General features: G+C 49.4%; 1 protein-coding gene across 2 annotated transcripts in view; it reads left to right on the top strand.

The window, feature by feature from the left end:
- The window catches only part of ECPAS (Ecm29 proteasome adaptor and scaffold), a 3,148,361-nt gene that overhangs the window by 1,432,564 nt on the left and 1,696,994 nt on the right, over positions 1-18,803 (top strand). For both annotated transcript variants that reach the window (XM_069630810.1, XM_069630809.1), the window contains exon 23: positions 1,248-1,349. In XM_069630810.1, the coding sequence (XP_069486911.1) occupies positions 1,248-1,349 (102 nt within the window). The remainder of the gene's footprint in view (positions 1-1,247; positions 1,350-18,803) is intronic.

Consider the following 18,803-nt stretch of genomic DNA (forward strand, 5'->3'; position numbering starts at 1 on the left):
ACTTGTAGGAGATTCCACAAGTCTTCCACATGGCTTGCATGTAGTGGGACATGAAGTTGATCCCCTGTCCCACAACTCTGCTTTGTGAAAATCCACTTTTGTAAATATAATTAGCAAAGCCTTGGTTGTTGCCTGAGCAGAGACTGTTCTTACTGGGATTTCTTCAGTGTACTTAGTGTCATAATCCACTACAAGAAGTATAAACCTGCTACCTGAGGTAGTTCGAAGATCGAGGAGAACAAGATCTATCCCTACCCTGTGAAATGTGACTCTCACAACAGGTTCTCTGGCCTGTACTAAGCTTGCATAAGGGCCTATCCCGATGCTCCCCATACTACCAGTCGCCCTTACTGTTGCAGCTGCAGTTTGATTGTGCATCCGCAAAAAGGGTAAAAATTGAATGACTTTCAGCAGCTTGTTGAGGGGGTGCCTGGAAAGTGACGACAAATGTTACTGAGGATAAATGGATACCAAAATAAAGGGAATGAGTTTTTCCTCACTTGAACCTTAAAATGAGAGGTCAATGTCCCCAAAACAAAGTGAACGTGGGAGGCGAGATAAAAGAATGCCTCACTAACCTTCAAAGTCAATGAAAAAAATCAGTCCGAGTCCAGCCAGAAATATTGCTGGGTGGTTGAAGACGGAAAGATTTGCAATACGAAAATCTCCTTAAGAGCCATGTAACTAACCCCTGCTTTGAGGGTGACCCGGAGGGATTTAGGATCGCCCCCTTAAGCACTTCTGATTCCAAGCAGTGGATGTCATGACAGTTTCCTCATGCATCTCAAATGCCATTGCATACAGGCTCCTTCAAAGTGCTTACATTACTCCTCCGAGCCATGCTAGTTTGGATTGCTTTTCACTTGTGCATGTCCAATAATGTTAACCAGCAGGATTGCTCACTTGCCATTGTAATCTTTTCACTCTCAATTGTAGGTCTCCTCCATTCACAAACATCCACCTTTCTGTGCACACAACTCCTATGCTGTTCTCATGGCTGATGCTTGTTAAGGATTTTAGGGATGAGACCACAGGCATGGTATTGTCTTCGCTCAATGCAAAAGGATAGGAGAGGGCAGGGTTTAGGAGTAAGAGTACAGTTCCACAACTGGTGAGAATTATTCTGTTGACTGGTGGATTCTCAACAGCCAAGGATTTCAGGCTGTATGTTTTGATAACATATTAAGACAAATCCATCCTCTATGTTTATATTGTTGGTCATTACAGAATGTTTTTATATTTTGCAGGCCAAGGAACGGGCAATACAAACATTGGGTTGTTTTCCAGTAGGAGATAGTAATTTTCCCCTTCAGAAGAAATTGTTACAAGGACTTATGGACTCAGTAGAGGTAGGCTCTTCATTAAAAATACATAATTCTAATCGTAAATGTCACATGGAGTCTCCAAAAATGAATAAATGTAATACTAGTAATTTCACTGTAATTCTTTTTTTATCCATGCTAATTATGGTTGAATCATGAGTACTCAATATGTTAATACAACTGTGTGCATGAGAACTTTGATTTGTGCTACATAAATAAAACTACATTTACAACTTGGTTCCTTACCATTGTGCATTCAATTGTCCATTGTGTGACTGAAGACTCCACCTGATGTGTCATTGACTAAGTAGATGAGGTGCTATGAGGAATTGCTGTTAAAATGGCTTTAAAAAAATCTGGCATGGTGAACAGATTTCAGGAAGCCACCCTAATTACAGTGAACAGGGGAACTCTAGAGGTTAGCCAAACCCAATCAAGGTAAGCGTGGCGAGTAGTCAATGCTTAGTCTAAGGAGAGGTGAGTGGGGCAAGGGGTCCAAAATGAGTCCTCCCAGTGAAATACATAAGGATTCTGGTTAGACGGGAAAGTACAAAAATGCTAGTAAAATGAATCATGCAGGCAATACTATGACACACCACTCAGTTATAAAGCACATATACAGTCCGCTTTGTAGAAATGCATACAATTCACTTAGGAAGTTAAGTAATTATGCAGTAAAGAAAACCAGTTCACAACAATGTAGACCCTAACATTCTAAGTCCAGTCCCTAAGTTGAAAGGGGCATTGTGCCCAAATGTCACAATGTCTCTTCTAGGAGAAGAGGACAAAGACAGGAAGAGTTCTTGTGGTGGTGAAAAATGTTCCAGAAGACTTCTCAAGTATTTTACAGGTAAGTAAGATACTTTTTCTAACTCTTAGAATATCGTTTAAAACAAACTTTTAAAAAGTGAGGGAATGGAATAAATCAGTTATTCATAAGGTTTATTATAGGGGAGATAGGGGCATCTGTAACTATTTCGTTTGCTCACTGCCCTTACTCTGTTTTTCCCAGGTGACTTGGCAGGTCGACTGGGAGTCGCTGGAGGTAGGGTTTTCACGCTGTTGGATCCAGTAGAAGATACCCTGGAGCTTCGTGTGCGAGGAAGATTCTGGTCGGGTCCTGGAGCCGAGTTCCACCCTTTCCGAAGAAGAAATGCAGCAGGCATGGATGCAGGCCTCTTTAGGACACTCTACCAGAAGGAAGGAAGCGAGTTCCACCGGTCACCGCACACAGGACACAGCAAGCCTCTCTCGAGTCATGGTCGAAGAAGACCTTTCAGGACAGGATCCCTTGATGCTGGGAAGCTGAACTCGGCAGGAAGGTGACTTGTATAACGTGCTGGCGACCACCTAAGTTCCAGATAAACTCAGAACAGTGATGCTTCTCGTGCGGTAGTCCAATTCAGAGCTGGTTGGCCCACTGGGTCGTGCAGGAACGATTCTGGAGGCTCTAAGCTTCAGGAACAGGAGGAGACTGGTTGGTCCTGCCAGTCAAAGGGTCAAAGCACTGCAGAGGGTCTTCTCAGATCAGGTAGTCCAGAAGGGCTTTACCTGGACAGTTGGAGGAAAGGTCTACAGGCCTCTTCAGGAGTCGTCCATGGGTCTTCAGTCTGCTGCACAGCTACACAGGATACATGACTCCAATGCCGCTCTCCTGGAAGGGCTGCAGGACTTCTCCTCTTAGCCTAAATTCAGTTGAGTGATCAAACTCAGATTCTATAATAGCAAGGTTCTGCACCATTCAGCCAGCAGTGGTCCAATCGGGGACCACTGTGGGGTTTACTCATGCATGCACACTAGACTTTCAGGCACCACAGTTGTGGAATGGGACTAGACCGTGCCATGCACTCCTGTGTCCACACACAAATGGCATGCAGTAGTCTGGTAGAAAAAGCAGCTTTCCCGGTTAAATGCATGATCACATTAGGGATTTCCTGACCCGAGAGAGCAGGGAGAAGGCCAAGAAACAAAATGGCTAAAGGACCAGCGAAAAATATCGTTGCATGGCTACTTTAGGACACTAGCCATGTGTGTAGCCAGATGCGGTAAACGTGAATGTGCACACTAAAATAAATGCAAAAATTGTAAAAATGTAATTGCTGTTACCAGCTAGTCCTTCGGCACATTACATAGTAACCAAAAATCCCCAGTGTTCACGGTGTAGGTTGATACAAAGTTATCCCCATCCACTGCATTGTAAGAGGCTGTGTGCACCCCGGGTGCACTGAAATTCGGCTTTGAGTATGTATTCGGCCGAAATTCCGGCTAATGAGATATTCAGCTTTGGCCAAATACTTAATGAGTTTTCACTCGAAGCCGAATAGTTTCCCTTACATAATACATTAAGTAAGGCTTTGACAGGCATGTCATGTTAATCCTTTAAAAGGATCATTAAACACATTATGCTGTCATGTTTTTGATTGAGTACAGAGCAGAGGTGTGAAAGTGCAAAGTCTCAGCCCTTCGTGTGCGGGACAGACTTTAATCTGGTGGTTTGCTGGGGAGATGTGAGCTGAAGCAAAACTCTCAATATTTTGAATGTACAATGAGATGTCTCTGGTCTCCACTGTATTTTTCAATTGAAAATCATTGAGCTGGAACACTAGTTTACAGAGTTGCTATTGTAAAATGGTATTTTCTTTCGAGGGCTATTGATTTGCTGATGACCTGTGTGACTAATCTAAAAGATGCAGTTTCCAGTGCCACCAATTCACAATCCAAGTAATATAATTAAGTGGATGAACATAACTGCTGCAGGGATCCCAGAAAGTTCAAATACCTGAGTAAAATAGCTCGGGAGGTTGTATGCATGCAGCAAAGAATGGTTTACAGGCTGCAGGGCAAGGTTATAAAGCAAGTAAGATGGCTCATTGGAAAGTGTGCCTGCAGCAGATGTGCTTCTAATATCGAAACATAGGTTACAGTTCCTGCCCTCTAACTTTCTCTTCATTTTGAATTGGGTAAAAGTGACAGATGTTTCTAAAGAATGTGGCTGTCCAATAGATAGTTTAACAAAAACATATTTTTAATCAAAATGCCCCAATCTGTGGCAGCAGAAATATTCCTCCCAGCATTTGAGAGTTAAAAAAGATGGATATTTGTGCAATAAAGAGGAGGAGATACAAGTATAATTTAGAAACATTGGATCAATTTGATGTGCAAGCGAAGCATATAAGTAAAATATGCATGCACATGCCAATTTAAAAATCTGAAAGTCAGCACTGTCCCTTTCCTGTAGGTTCAGCCGAGAACAATGGAGGACTCTGCATTCCCTGTATGTTGTTAGCGTGTGTCTTTTATCAAGCCCTAAAACACCACAAACATAACTCACCCAGAAAACGAAGAAACGTACTATCTATGAATGGAAAGACATTTTTCAAATGCCTCATCTCCTCTTGATGCCACGGGTAGAAAGCATGGCTTTAGCATCCCAAAGGTTTGTATTGTAAGGGTGCAGAAGGACTCTGACACAAAGGTGGCATGTCTGGGGCTAAAAACTTGTATTAACAAGAGACAACCTATTTTTCCTTATTCCTAACAGGAGTTCCCTAGCCTCAACTAAAGATCTAAGGTGTCTGTCAGTATGTCTGTTAATGTAAAAGTGTCCATCGTCCTGTGTCAAGAAAACCTTAATTATGTACCTTACACTATAAACTAGAAAATAAATATGTACTGTGCTGGTCCCAGGAGAATGCCTCCCTTCTCCTGGCGTTCAGTCACAGATACCCTGGGGGAATGATTACCTTCCCCAGATCCCAATGTTCCAAACAATAGTTACTTTGTTGGCCAGGAGAATGCGTTCCTTCACCTTTCCTTCCTCCTCTTCTCGATGCTACTGGGCCCCGGTCAACTTCTGCAGACCTCCCGATCCAAAGACGTGGCGGAATGCCAGTGTCTTTGGAGTTCTCCCACTCTGGATCAGTGACGCAGGTTCGTATCTCCCGCGTTCGGTGCGCAGCACACCTGCCGTCGTGGGGCCGGAATGTTAAAGATGGCTAGGCCCAAAAGGAATATTTGAAAGTATGAGCAGACGCATCCCAGTCCCCCCTCACAATGATTGCATACATGCATAACATACTTTTGGGCTAGTCCTAGTTACTTGGGTCCTGCCCAACAAGTGACACCTATGAATGCACACAAATACAAACTGTGCTGTTATTGAACTGTTAATTTCTGATAATGTATTCCTTTCATGGTTTAAGCAAACATGTTCTGTAGATTCTGTTAGGGAGTTTTACAAAAGTCCACCAATTGTAGGACTTGTGAAGATTCACACTTGGGGAAATAGGGCTCCAACCCTTAGTTTATGCCTGAACCACACAGGTTTTGTTGGTAGCAATGGCTGAACAGAAAGCTTATTTTAAGAGGGAGAAAGGTCTGTAAGTGATGCTAAGAACTTGAATATGCACATAGGCCAAACTAGCTTTGACACACTAAAGTTATATAAAAATAATGGTTTATTTTATATATACACTAATGTACATACTATAAAACACAAGTAACTTAGGAAAAGCAATGCATTATTCACAGTAAGAAAACCACTTTGTAATACTTTTAGAACGGCAGTATGCGATTCAAAGGTAAGTAAAACATTTGTAATAACTTTCAGAATGTCTGTTTCAGGTGCAATAAATGAAACAAAATGAACACAAAGTAAGAAAATACTTTGCAATAATTTCACAGAAGGCTAACACTTTAGAAGTCCATCCCTATCTAGTTATGAGGGTCTGAGTGAGATTGGGGGGCAAAACAGGTAAGGCACAGCTGTAGAAAGTTCAAAGATTCCAGAGGAGGTCTTCTGGAGCAAGTAACCGTCTTTGTTGGAAAAAGGGTCAGGGACTTTGGAGAAGTCTCCCTGTAGGCGCAGAGGCGTTAGGCCTGGGTGAACGTTTATGGGCAAACTCCCAAACACACGAACCAGCACTCCTGCAACACAAGAGCAGCAAAGCAACTCTAGGGAAGTTCTGCCAAGAGTCTGACAGTACTTTAGCAGTGAAGAAGTTGCAGCACAAGCTTCCACGATGTAGCAGCAGTAGACCCGGTCACCGGAATCTTGGTGAGGCAAATGAAAGAAGGGACACTGGAATGGATCTCGCAGCAGCAGTCGAGTGAAGAGGCTTCCAGCAAAGGATTCCTTTGGGTTCTGCAATTTTAGCGCGTTTTGGGAAGCACCAGTGAAGAACGATTACCGCCTGGTGGATTCGTCTCACTTTCTTGGTCCTGCTCTCTGGTGAGGGAACTTCAAGGAGTGGAATCTTGCCTCTGAAAGACCGTAAGGATTCCACCAATGTTTCAGGAGGATTCGATATTCGGAAGACCATGCACTGCACAGTGGCCACAGGTGCCAGGATAATGGTGGTTTGCAACCCGTGAAGATCACAGCTCGTCGTGCAATGGTTCGAAATGCAGGTCCCACCAGTCTAGAGGGGGAGACTTCTCCTGACGCTTGGAAAAAGGGGTCGGACAGCAGTGAGCACACAGAAGGCATCTGTGGTCATCTGGAAGTGGCTGTGGACATCTCTCCTCTTCCTCCTTGTAGGTTCTTCTGTTCAAGGGGTCATCTTGTCTTCAGCCTCAGGATCCATGCCTGTTAATCAGCACCCATGCACCATTCAAGCTCTGGTTGGTAGCTTTCAGGAGCTTTCAGGACAGCCAGCCGCACAGTTGGAACTGGTTCAAGGCAGGTACACCACAAGACAAAGAACAGGAGAGTTTGAGCCCTCCCTTGTTGCCTGTCCTCCCTTGTTGCCTGTCCTCAGACACACTGGAGCCTTGGCAGGCTTCACAAAGGATTCCCGCCAAAGAAAAGACAAAGGTCAAACCATAACCTCCCCCCACCAGGCACACCCAAAGGACCAAGAGGGGACAACCAAACAAGAAATCGCAAAAAAAGAATACAGCCACTATTTTGGGTCCATGGTGACCCTTCTGCGCACTACCACAGCTGTGAGTACAGCCTGGAAGTAAACATTGCACAAAAGTAGGTAGGATAAAACCACTGGCACCAGCCACTCAGGTTAGCTTGCCACGGTAACCAAAAACACTTCACATAAGGTGGGGTGTGCTTATCTCACAATATCAAAGATAGGAAGGATATACATATCTTCCTGTAACAGGAAATAAAAAGGGATGTCCAAAGAGCTACCAGCAACACTGCACAGAGTGCTGTGTGATGCAAAAGTCAAAAACCTGGAGGAAATCATAACGCCAAGAAAAAGCTATTTTTTTATTTTTTTATTGTTGCATTGTTAGTTTACATAAAACCTTATACAACATTTTGCACATAATAAACAGTATACAATTCATTTTTATAAAACAACCTATATGGATCTAAAATGAACGAATAAAAAATACCATATGGAAAAAAATAAAATTCCTCAAAATCACAAACATCTTCATAATAGTTTCATAAAATCTCTCCCAGCCCTTAATTATTTTTTCTCCTCCTTTTATTTTGTTGTTCCACTTTAAAAACATTGCATATCAGATTCCTTTTTTCCAATTCCTCCGTTATATTTTGAAGCAATAAATTCAATGCTAAAATTAAAGAAATATTCACACCCCACATACAACGGCTCCAAAACAAATGGGTGGACATTTCAAGATCCCTTTTAAATCTATCCTTAAGATAGAGTGCGCGTTTAGACTCAAAATGGGTACAAGTTAGAACAAGGTGCTAAAGAGTTTCTAACGTGCGAGTTTCTCCACAGAAACGGAATGTGAAACTAATTTGTTCTTGATTAAGTTCCTCTTCTTTATGTCCCCAGTGCCGTATCCTTTCCAAAGTCAGCATCTGATTGAGTCTAAAGCGCATAAATATCATTCGAGGGGATTGGGTCCTCCAACGTATTCCATATCTATGACATGTAATCACCACAGCTGTGCTGCTTCGGAAACTTTTTTCGGCGTCTGCGTCCTGCGTCGATGCGCCGTCGTCGAGGGCCTCGTCCGACGTCATCCGATGTGATAAGTAGGACGCACGACGCCCGTAGCCTCAGTTCCGTTTTTACCGCGAACGTGTTGCTTCGTGATTCTCGGTTCACGCCTCGACTCTTTGGAGTTCTGTTCTTCTCGGTTCTTCGAACCTGTTCGTTTTGTGAGACGTCTTCTACTTCGTCTTCGACCCCGCGTCCGGGTTTCAAGGAGTGCGGGGAGTGTGGGTCCAAGATGTCGGTGACGGACTCGCACGACGCCTGCCTCTGGTGCCTCGGGGAGGCCCACGACACGGATGACTGTATCGACTGCCAGTCGCTCACGTCCAAAGCCTTACGCGAACGTAAGAAGAAGTTGTCGGTAGGTCGGGTGTCCAAGCCCAGGAAGTCGAAGTCTGCAGGGCTTTCGACGGATGATTCGAGGGGTGACTCTCCGCGTCATCGTCGGAAGTCTCGTGGGTCTCCTTCTAGGAGTCGGTCTTGCCACTCCTCAGCCTCTTCGAGGCGTTCTCGGAAGCGCCGACACCGGTCGTCTTCCTGGTCCTCCTCGGAGGACTCTGCCCGGAAAGTCGCTTACCCCACCAGCCGTGCGACGCCGGAGGAATGGGCTTCCTTCGGGAAGAAAATGCTGGCGATTCTTGAGTCGCAGGGTACTAAGCCGTCCGCGCCCCCGAGTGGGGTCGGTCGTGTGAGGTCGAGAGACACCGCTCGCATGAGTGGTCGGCACGAGTCACGGGAGTGGTCCCGTTCGGACAAGGAGACTCGTTCTCGCCGTACCCGTTCCAGGTCCCGGTCCTCGACGCGTTCGAGACCGTGTGCACCTGTGAAGTCTTCGAGGAAGACATCGACGTCTGAGGCGTCGAGGGCGTCGACAGTCTTTCTCGAGGCTCCGGCTTCGAGGAAGTCGTCGAGGCCGTCGACGTTCGGGTCGTCGAGGGACACGCTCGGGGCTCCGGCCTCGAGGGCTGTGTCGACGCCGCCGATGCTGGAGGCGCTGCGTCTGACGTCGACGCCGATCCTCTCGGCGCCGATGCCGGTTCTCTCGACGCCGGCGCCGATTCGCTCGACGCCATAGATGCCTTTCATGTCGGAGGTACCCCGTGGCACGGGAGAACCCCCTAGGAAGGCTCTGGTTAAGAGCAAGCACTCTCGGGTGCCTTCTTTTCGCCACCTGGACTATATTTCAGAGGCGGATGAGGATTCTGATGGCCTGGTTCCTAGTCAGGTTCCAGATGAAATTGTCTCGGGCCATAGTCAGTTTGACGATTTGAGACAGTCACTGCATGATGCCAGTGGACTGGACACCTCTCCGGAGGTGGAGTTTTGTAGGCCTGAGCCTGGCTCTCATGCCGATTCCTCGTACCGGCGCCTTATGGCTAGGGTTTCTGAGTACTTGGGATGGTCTGCTCCCCCAGGGGAGTTTGTGCAGGATGATCTGACGGACATCCTTGATGTTGGTCCCCCAACTGACCCGGTACTGCCGTTCCATATGGCTTTACAGAGAAGGGTGGCGGTGGCTTGGACTGCTCCAGAGAGTCTTCCGGCGGTGGGCAGATCCTTGTCGCGAAAATACCGTCCAGCCAGTAGCGACCCCTGCTACTTGACCAGGCACCCCACTCCGGAGAGTTTGGTGGTGCAGGCGGCCACGGCCCCGGCAAAGCAGGCATCGTACCCTACCATCCCTCCTGATAGGGACGACAAACGTTTTGATGGCTGGGCGAAGAAAGTGTTTTCTTCTGGTGGTATGGCGCTTCAGGCGGCCAACTCCATTTGTGCCTTGTCTCGTTTCACACACACTCTGTGGAACTGTGTTGCGTTGGCGGCTGAACATATTCCCGAAGGGGACGAACGGGATGGTTTCCTTGCTATGGTCCAGGATGGTAAGGATGCCATGTGTGAGTCCGTTCAGTCGGGTTTGGATTTAGCTGAATGCGTCAGTAGGTCCATGGCGGCGAGCACCGTGATACGCAGGTTTGCGTGGTTGCGGAAGTCGGGGTTTGCTCCTGATGTGCAGTCCCGGCTCCTCAACATGCCCTTTGACGGTGAACACCTTTTTGGCAGCAAGGCTGACGAGAGCCTTGAGAGGTTGCAGACCTCAAAAGCTGCAGCGAAGTCGTTGGGCGCTGCAGTTCGCCAACCTCCGCCTTTTCGTCCTAGGGGACAGCAGTGGAGGGGTGGTTCCTTTCGCTATTACTCATCCTTCAGTAAAGCGAGAGGAGCTGGCAGTCAAAGAGGCCATCGCAGGGGTGCCAGAGGTGGACGACAGGGTACCCGTGGTGCCAAGGCCGCTCGGGCAGTTGCCTCTTTGCCCTCAGGTAACGCCGCAGCCGCTCCCACTCAGTCGTGAGGCCATGTCCCATGGTTCGCCGGTTGGGGGAAGGCTGGCGCAGCATCTTGTAGAGTGGCAAGCCATTACTTCAGATGTGTGGGTTCTGGAGATCATAACCCACGGCTACTGTCTTCCCTTTCGGCACAGGCCTCGCGACAATCCACCGGGGAACCTCTCTTTGCAGAGTCCGGATCTGCTCCTTGCGCAGGAAATTCAAGCCCTGCTGGAGAAAGGCGCCATAGAACTGGTGCCTCTAGCGGAGAGGAACAAGGGATGGTATTCCCCTTATTTTTTGATTTCGAAGAAAGACAGGGGATTGAGACCCATCATGGACTTGCGCGGTTTGAACAAACTCCTCAGGAAGGACAAGTTCAAGATGGTTACTCTCTCTCAAGTCCTCCAGGCCCTTCAGCTTCAGGACTGGTTGGTGTCGCTAGACCTCAAGGATGCTTACTTCCATGTGCCGATCCATCCCAAGCACAAGAAGTACCTGAGGTTCGCGGTTGGCGACTCGCACTTTCAGTTTCGGGTCCTGCCGTTCGGATTGACCTCCGCCCTGAGGGTTTTCACCAAGCTCATGGTGGTGGTGGCAGCGCATCTCAGGCAAGGGGGGATTCACGTCTACCCCTACCTGGACGATTGGTTGATCAGGGGGAGCTCTCCCGAGCAAGTCCTGGATCATCTGTCCGTCACCTGCCACTCCCTTCACAGGCTGGGTTTCTCCCTCAATTTAAAGAAGTCCCATTTGACGCCAACACAGCGGCTCCAGTACATCGGAGCGGTGCTCGACACTTCCCTGGGGCAGTGTTTTCCTCCCCAGGTGAGGGCTCTTCACATTCAGCAGATGGTGCACAAGTTTCAGCATGCCCAGACGCTCCCTGCGTTCGAGTTCTTGAGGTTGCTCGGCCTCATGGCATCCTGCATTCTTCTGGTGCAGGAGGCTCGCCTGCGGATGAGATCTTTGCAGTGGGCACTCAAGACGCAATGGTCGCAGTCCTCCGGCAGGATGTCGGACCCGGTTCAGGTGCCGCCCTCGGTCGCCCGGGATCTTCTGTGGTGGGCCGTCGAAGGAAACTTGATGAAGGGGGCTCCATTTTGGCTTCCCTGGCCGGAGGTGACGATCGTGTCGGATGCATCCCTCACGGGATGGGGAGCTCATGCCAACGGGCTGACAGTCAACGGTCGTTGGTCTCCGTCGGAGTCCAGACTCCATATCAATCTTTTGGAGCGGAGGGCCATCAGGCTAGCCCTGAAGGCTTTTCTGCCGACTGTGCGAGGAAAGAGTGTCCTGATCCTGACGGACAATACAGTGGCCATGCACTACCTCAACAAAAAGGGGGGGCAGGGTCACTTCCTCTGTGCAGGGAGGCGATGCAGCTCGAGTTCTGGGCCATCCAGCAGGAAGTTTCGATCTCGGCAGTTCATCTGGCCGGAGACGAGAACGTGACGGCGGACGCTCTGAGCAGGCAGAGCGCAATCTCTCACGAGTGGGAGGTGGCTCAGGAGATTCTCCTGGAGATCTTCGCCCTTTGGGGGACCCCTCAAGTGGATCTCTTCGCCTTCAGTGTCAACCGGAAGTGCGAAAGGTTTTGCTCGCGGGAATTTCCTCCAAAAGGAGCCTTAGGAGACGCGTTCGTGGTGGGGTGGTCATTCCCGCTGCTGTACGCGTTTCCTCCAGTCCCCGTCATCCCGCAAGTGCTGCGGAGGTTACAGAAGTTCGGTTCCCGGATGATCCTCATTGCCCCGGCGTGGGCTCGGAGGACGTGGTACCCGGACCTTCTCGACTTATCCATCTGCCCTCCACGTCGTCTTCCCTACCGAGACGATCTGCTCTCACGGGAGGGGGGTCAGGTTCTCCATCCAGAGGTCAGATCCCTCAACCTTCACGCTTGGCTTCTGAAAGGTTGAGGTATAAGGATTGGGACCTCCCTGAGGACGTGATGGAGGTGTTGCTTTCGGCCCGAAGGCCAGCAACAAAGTCTCTGTACCGTTGCCGTTGGCGTAAGTTCTGCGACTGGTGCAGAGTTCAGAATGTGGATCCTTTTGCATGTGACATCCCCATGGTGCTGTCCTTTTTACTTTCTTTGGCCCACAGGGGCTTGCAAGTGGGTACCGTTAAAGGTTACCTGGCGGCGCTGTCCATCTTTAAGCGCTCGTCTGAAGAGTGTTCTTATTTTAAAATCCCTTTGATTTCACAGTTTCTGAAAGGGCTCACTAATTTGTTCCCTCCGTCACCTTTCCTGGTGCCCGGTTGGGATTTAAACCTTGTTCTTAAGTTTCTTATGGGTGCTCCGTTTGAGCCTTTACATTCTTGCCCTTTGAGGCTGTTAACTCTGAAAACTGTGTTTTTAGTTGCGGTTACTTCCGCTCGCAGAGTGAGTGAGTTACAGGCACTTTCTGTTAAGCCTCCTTTCACTGTATTTCACAAGGACAGGGTTGTCCTTAGAGTTCGTCCTTCTTTTCTTCCGAAGGTAGTGACGGAATTTCATTTGGCCCAGAAGGTTGTTCTTCCGGCATTCTATCCTCCTCCGCATCCTGGTAAGGAAGAGGAGAGGCTCCATAGGCTTGATCCTAGGAGAGCTTTAAGCTTTTATGTTTCACTCATGTCCCGGGTCAGAGTGGACGATCAACTCTTTATTGGTTACGCTGGAAAGCGTTTGGGGCAAGCTGTGACGAAACAGACTTTGTCTCGCTGGATTATTTTGGCCATCTCGGAGTGCTACCGCTTGGCGGGTAAGGACCCACCGGCTGGCTTGCGGGCCCATTCTACCAGGGGTATGGCTGCGTCTACTGCCCTGCAGAGGGGTGTTCCTATTCGCAACATCTGTGATGCAGCAACCTGGGCTTCAGAACATACATTTGTACGTCACTATTCCCTCGATTCCATCCGAGCACAGGATCTGGCCTTTGGCAAGGCGGTCCTTTGCTCTGCTATTTGATTGGCTATTCTAAATCTTGATTCTAAATTCTTTCCCTCCTCCTTTGTCTGGTACTGCTTTGGGAGTCTGTCATAGATATGGAATACGTCGGAGGACCCAATCCCCTCGAAGAACAAGTTACTTTCTTACCTGGTAACGTTCTTTCGATGGGATGGTCCGACGACGTATTCCATATCGCTCCCGCCCTGCCTTCCCCGCTGCAGAATTTCTTTTGCGATTGCAGCTTACGTTCCGCAAGGCTTTGTGTCTGACTGGCAGTTGACTAGTGTCACTAGTGTTGGGGGAAAAAACTACAACTGAGGCTACGGGCGTCGTGCGTCCTACTTATCACATCGGATGACGTCGGACGTCGGAGGAGGCCCTCGACGACGGCGCATCGACGTCATCGACGCAGGACGCAGACGCCGAAAAAAGTTTCCGAAGCAGCACAGCTGTGGTGATTACATGTCATAGATATGGAATACGTCGTCGGACCATCCCATCGAAAGAACGTTACCAGGTAAGAAAGTAACTTGTTCATCTCGCCCTATAACACGGGAGTCTTTGTAAATAAAGGGGAATACATTCCCTTTCGTGTTCAAAGTTAGCATATTCCTTACAGGAGGAGTAGGACTCTCTATGCCATTCGTTGTACTAGCTCTTCTCGACAAAGACCCAGAGTATCTAATAGAAGATTCATATATTTTTTTTTTTAAACTTTTATTTTTGTTGGCAGAGGCAAATGACATACACACACATCGGAGCAGCTATACAAAGATAATCCGGATATTTAACAGAGTACAGTGGCACATATGAATAGTGAGAAGTAATAACACGGAGATCGCAGCACTACAGAGCATCAGGTGTCAAGGCACGCGGTCACAATAATTACGGTGAGTTATCCATCGAGGAGACGGCATCCAGGCCAGTAAGATAACTGTTAAAGGCAGTCCAAATGTTTTTAGGCCGGGTCCGTGCCGGGAGGGTGATAATGCATTCCTCCTCGCAGTTCCGAGACCAAACCAATAAGTTCAGGCATTTCTGGAAGGTAGGAGGGGAAGAGCACTTCCAGCTCTGTAAGACACATTTAAGAATTTAGCAGCCCCTCTGGCTCCCTCATCCCCCCCAGGCCCCAAATAGTACACCCAATGTGTTAGGCTCAATAACAGTATCGCAGATTTCTGACAAAGTTTTCAGGATTTCCTCCCAGAATGGGGTTAGCCGCAGGCAGTCCCAGAACATGTGTAAGTGGCCCGCATCCTCCGCACCACAGCGAGGACATAGCCGTGGGTCGGAGCGGGCGAACTTGGAGAGCCTGCGCGGGGTGTAGTAGAGCCTGTTCAGCAGTTTATACTGTATAGTGCGGTATCGAAAATTCAGGGAGACCCTATTAGTGTGGGAGCACATTTTCCCCCATAGCTGGTCCGTGAGTTCTACCTCCAGTTCGGAGGCCCAATTATCCCGCACCCTAGAAAGCTGTGGTGTGGCAGTTTTGAGAAGAAGTTTGTATAGTGATGATACCACCCCGCAGGCCCCACCCGAGTTGGCGATGTTTGAAATCCCAGGGGAGTCGGGGGGCTTGTTGGGAAACTCAGGCCACGTGTCGCGGAATGCAGCGCGCAGTCTGTAATATTGCAGCAGTTCCATTGTTGAACCCGAGTGGCCTGGTTTCCAAGTCTGTGGTGTTATGAATAGGCCATCCGGGTAGAAGTCAGTTAGGGCTAGGTAACCCAGGGACCGCCAATGTCGTGCCAGGGCCATGTCATTTGTGGGTTCCAATCCGGGGAACTGCCAGGAGGGGAGCCACTTGTAGTATGGGCGTTCTTCAACGCCGGCAGCAAATATCCGCCTCCAGGCCGATATGGTGGTTTGGAATGGGTCTATAGGCGAGTCTGGCTCATATTGTTGATGTAGGATTAAGGTCATTATAGTGGTGCCAGAAGCTGCAAGGGTTTCTAGCTTGACATGCAGGCGAGGGGGGGGGGGCCCAGGGTACCAGTAGGTGGCAAACTGCGCCTGCGCAGCGATCCAGTACTGCATCAGGTCAGGAGCATTAAACGCGCCTTTCTCGTAGGGAAGAGTCATGGTAGCCCATTTTTTTCGCACCGCACCAGAATGCCACAGGAACTGAGCGCACAGCTTGTGTAAATCTGCAAAGTACTTCTTGCCGGGCCATATGGGGACATTCGTAAATTTGTATAGCAGTTTGGGGAGCAAAATCATTTTAACCAGTGATAATCTACCCGCCAGTGACAACGGGAGAGAGCGCCAGCGCACTATCTTGGACTCCGCCAGTTCGGCCGGGGCCAGGTAATTGTTAGTTAAGAGAGCTTCTTTGGTCAGGGAAACCTGAATTCCCAGATATTTAATCCCGTCGGGAGACCAACGGAGCGGGTACTCCGTGGCAGGTTGAATCGTGGAGCCCGTGAGGGGGAAGAGTTTGGATTTGGTATAATTGGTGGTAAATCCAGAGTATGTACCAATACGGGTGATGTCACGCAGAGTAGGGTCAAGGTGGAGGTCTGGGTCTCTGACGAACAGTAGTACGTCATCTGCATAGAGTGAGATAATTTCGGGGGTACCCTGTAGCCGTATCCCTTTGCGTGAGTGGCGCTCCCTGACAAAGTCCGCCATAGGCTCAATGGCCAGTGCGAACAGGATCGGGGAGAACGGGCATCCCTGGCGGGTGCCTCTGAAGAGAGGGGACAAGGCGGATGTTTGAGATTTGACACGGACCCTGACAACCGGAGAGGTGTACAGCAGTTTGATATATGCAATCATCCTAGGCCCAATGCCCATGGTCTCCAGGACCAACCACATGTACTTCCAAGACACCATATCAAGGGCCTTCTGGGCATCTACGGTGACCGCAACTGCACTCACATCCTGATTGATTCGTGCCAGGACGTTAAGAAGCCTCCTGATATTATGTGATGTGGATCTCCCGGGCACAAAACCTGACTGGTCGTCGTGCACCATGTATGGCATAACAGGTAGGAAGCGATTAGCGATCACCTTGGCAAAGATTTTCGTATCCAGGTTCATTAGTGAGAGGGGCCGATATGATCCACAGTCATCGGCAGGCTTACCAGGCTTGAGCAGAACCGTAATAACGGCCTCGCGTAATGTCGGGGGAAGGGATCCCAGCCGGAGAGACTCGTTCCACACCCCAAGCAACTCGGGGGGGCCAGTATGGCCACATGCTCCTGATAGAATTCCGCTGTCAGCCCATCAGGGCCCGGCGCCTTTCCTTTTTGGGGACTAGAGATAGCCTCCACTATCTCATCCAGTGTAACGGGGGAGTCTAACTGGCCTCTCGTAGCGGGGGAGACGATGGTGGTGGGAATCTGTTCCAGAAGCTCCCGCATCTGGGAGTCTCCGTGTTCGGGGGGCTGAGAGTATAATTCAGAGTAGAAGCCTGTGAAGACCTCAAGGATATGCTGATCGGACCACTGTATCGTCCCCTGACTGTCCTTCACACAAGTAATTTGGGATTGACCCCACTCCCCCCTCGCCAGGGCGGCCAGTTTTTTGCCTGGTCTGTCACCCTCGCCGTATTTCCGTGCCGCCTGTCGGCGGCTGAAGTACTGGACTTCCCTATTGGCCTGCTCATTGAAGATCTTGAGCTTCTCGCTGTTCGGGGAAAGGACTCCAGGGTCAGTGGAGGCCGGGTGGGCTCGCTCCAGCTCCCGTAATTTAGTTTCAGTGCGGGATAGGGCAGCTCTTATGGTTTTAAGGACTCCCGACTCCCTAGAGATGGACGCCCCCCTGATGAAGGCCTTGAAGGCGTCCCAGCGGACCCCCAGGGTGGTGGACTGTGGCAAATTGTGCTCAAAGTAAGACTGAATGTCATCAAGGATGTCCGCCCTAAACACAATGTCTTGCAGAGCGGCCGATTTGAAGTGCCATGTGTTGATGGTGGGAACTGGAATTCCTAGTTCTAGGGATATCGAAATCGGTGAGTGGTCAGACAGTGTGCCTGCAAATATGCATGTTTCCACCACCCTGCCCAGCATAGGGCCGGACAGTAGGAAAAGATCGATCCTGGAAGAACTGTTGTGCACTGATGAGTAAGTAGTAGGTGAACTCCCACGCTTGCGGATGTAATGCCCTCCATGCATCATGAATGTCAAGTGTCGCGCAGTGGGTCAGGAGTCTACGCGCTGTGCCTGGCAGGGGCCTGGAGGCTGTGCTAGTCCTATCCATCATGGTATCAAGAATGAAGTTCATATCCCCACCCCAGATGATCTGCACCCCCACATAACCTAGTAATATGGATACCACCCGATCAACAAATTCGGGAGTCAACATTGGGGCCATAGGTATTCACCAGCAGATAGTCACTGTTGGCAATGGCGCAGTGCAACACTATGTATCTCCCCTAAGGGTCTATGTAGCTCTTGTGGAGAACAAATTTAAGTGACTTATGGATCAATGTCAACACTCCTCTGGCACGAGTGGAGTATGAGGTGAAATATCTGTGAGGCCCCCAGGTTGGCGCTATACTCTTAGCCAGTGGGCCCATGGAGTGTGTCTCCTGCAGGAGCAGAATTTTGCAGCCGTGCCTGCTGGCATATGCCATAATCTTGCGACCCTTGGTATAATTACTTGGGCCCCGCACATTCCAGGACATTATCATTACAGGCATTTTAATGATCTAAATAAGATGCACTTAAATAAAGAGCCCATGTGGTACGTTTCTTGCATAGGTAGCATTTTCGCCCATGCCTATCGACGTGTGCCACAACCTCCGGAACCCCAACACGGTTGCTCAATCCCCGCGGGTCACTAGAGATCGCAGTTATAGGCATCACAGAAGTCTAATGTACATCCCACCACTGTTGTCGTAAACCAGATGCGAGACAAAGTCTTCTCCGGTGCGGATGCCCCAATGTGACGCAGTCTGCCAATCCGCCTCCGCCTTTTACCGTAACACTTCTCCAATCCCCAACAAACCACCCCCCCCCACCCTCACTGCCCACCCCCAACTTGCAGTGTAGATCCCACTCCCCCCAATGCTGGTGAAACAGAAGATGACGAAGGACAACCTCCAACGGGGATGTGCCCCTGCCTTGGCCCAACTGGGGCCAGCCATCAATAACACCCAACCAAACATTAACGTTGCCATTGCAGTGGGATGTGCTGTTGCCGTGAGGACGGCCGCTTAAGCATCATGTAGGACAGCAAGAGCAGTCCGGTGTAGGTTCTGCGGTAAGCGGATCTTGCGTCAGGTCCCAAGGTCAGCTGGCCATTGAACGCAGGATGGGATCTAAGGAGTACTAAGTGGTCATGTTCAGTTCCA

The sequence above is a fragment of the Ambystoma mexicanum genome, chromosome 6q (assembly GCF_040938575.1).
Source record: "Ambystoma mexicanum isolate Mex_15411 chromosome 6q, UKY_AmexF1_1, whole genome shotgun sequence".
NCBI classification, from domain to species: Eukaryota; Metazoa; Chordata; class Amphibia; order Caudata; family Ambystomatidae; genus Ambystoma; species Ambystoma mexicanum.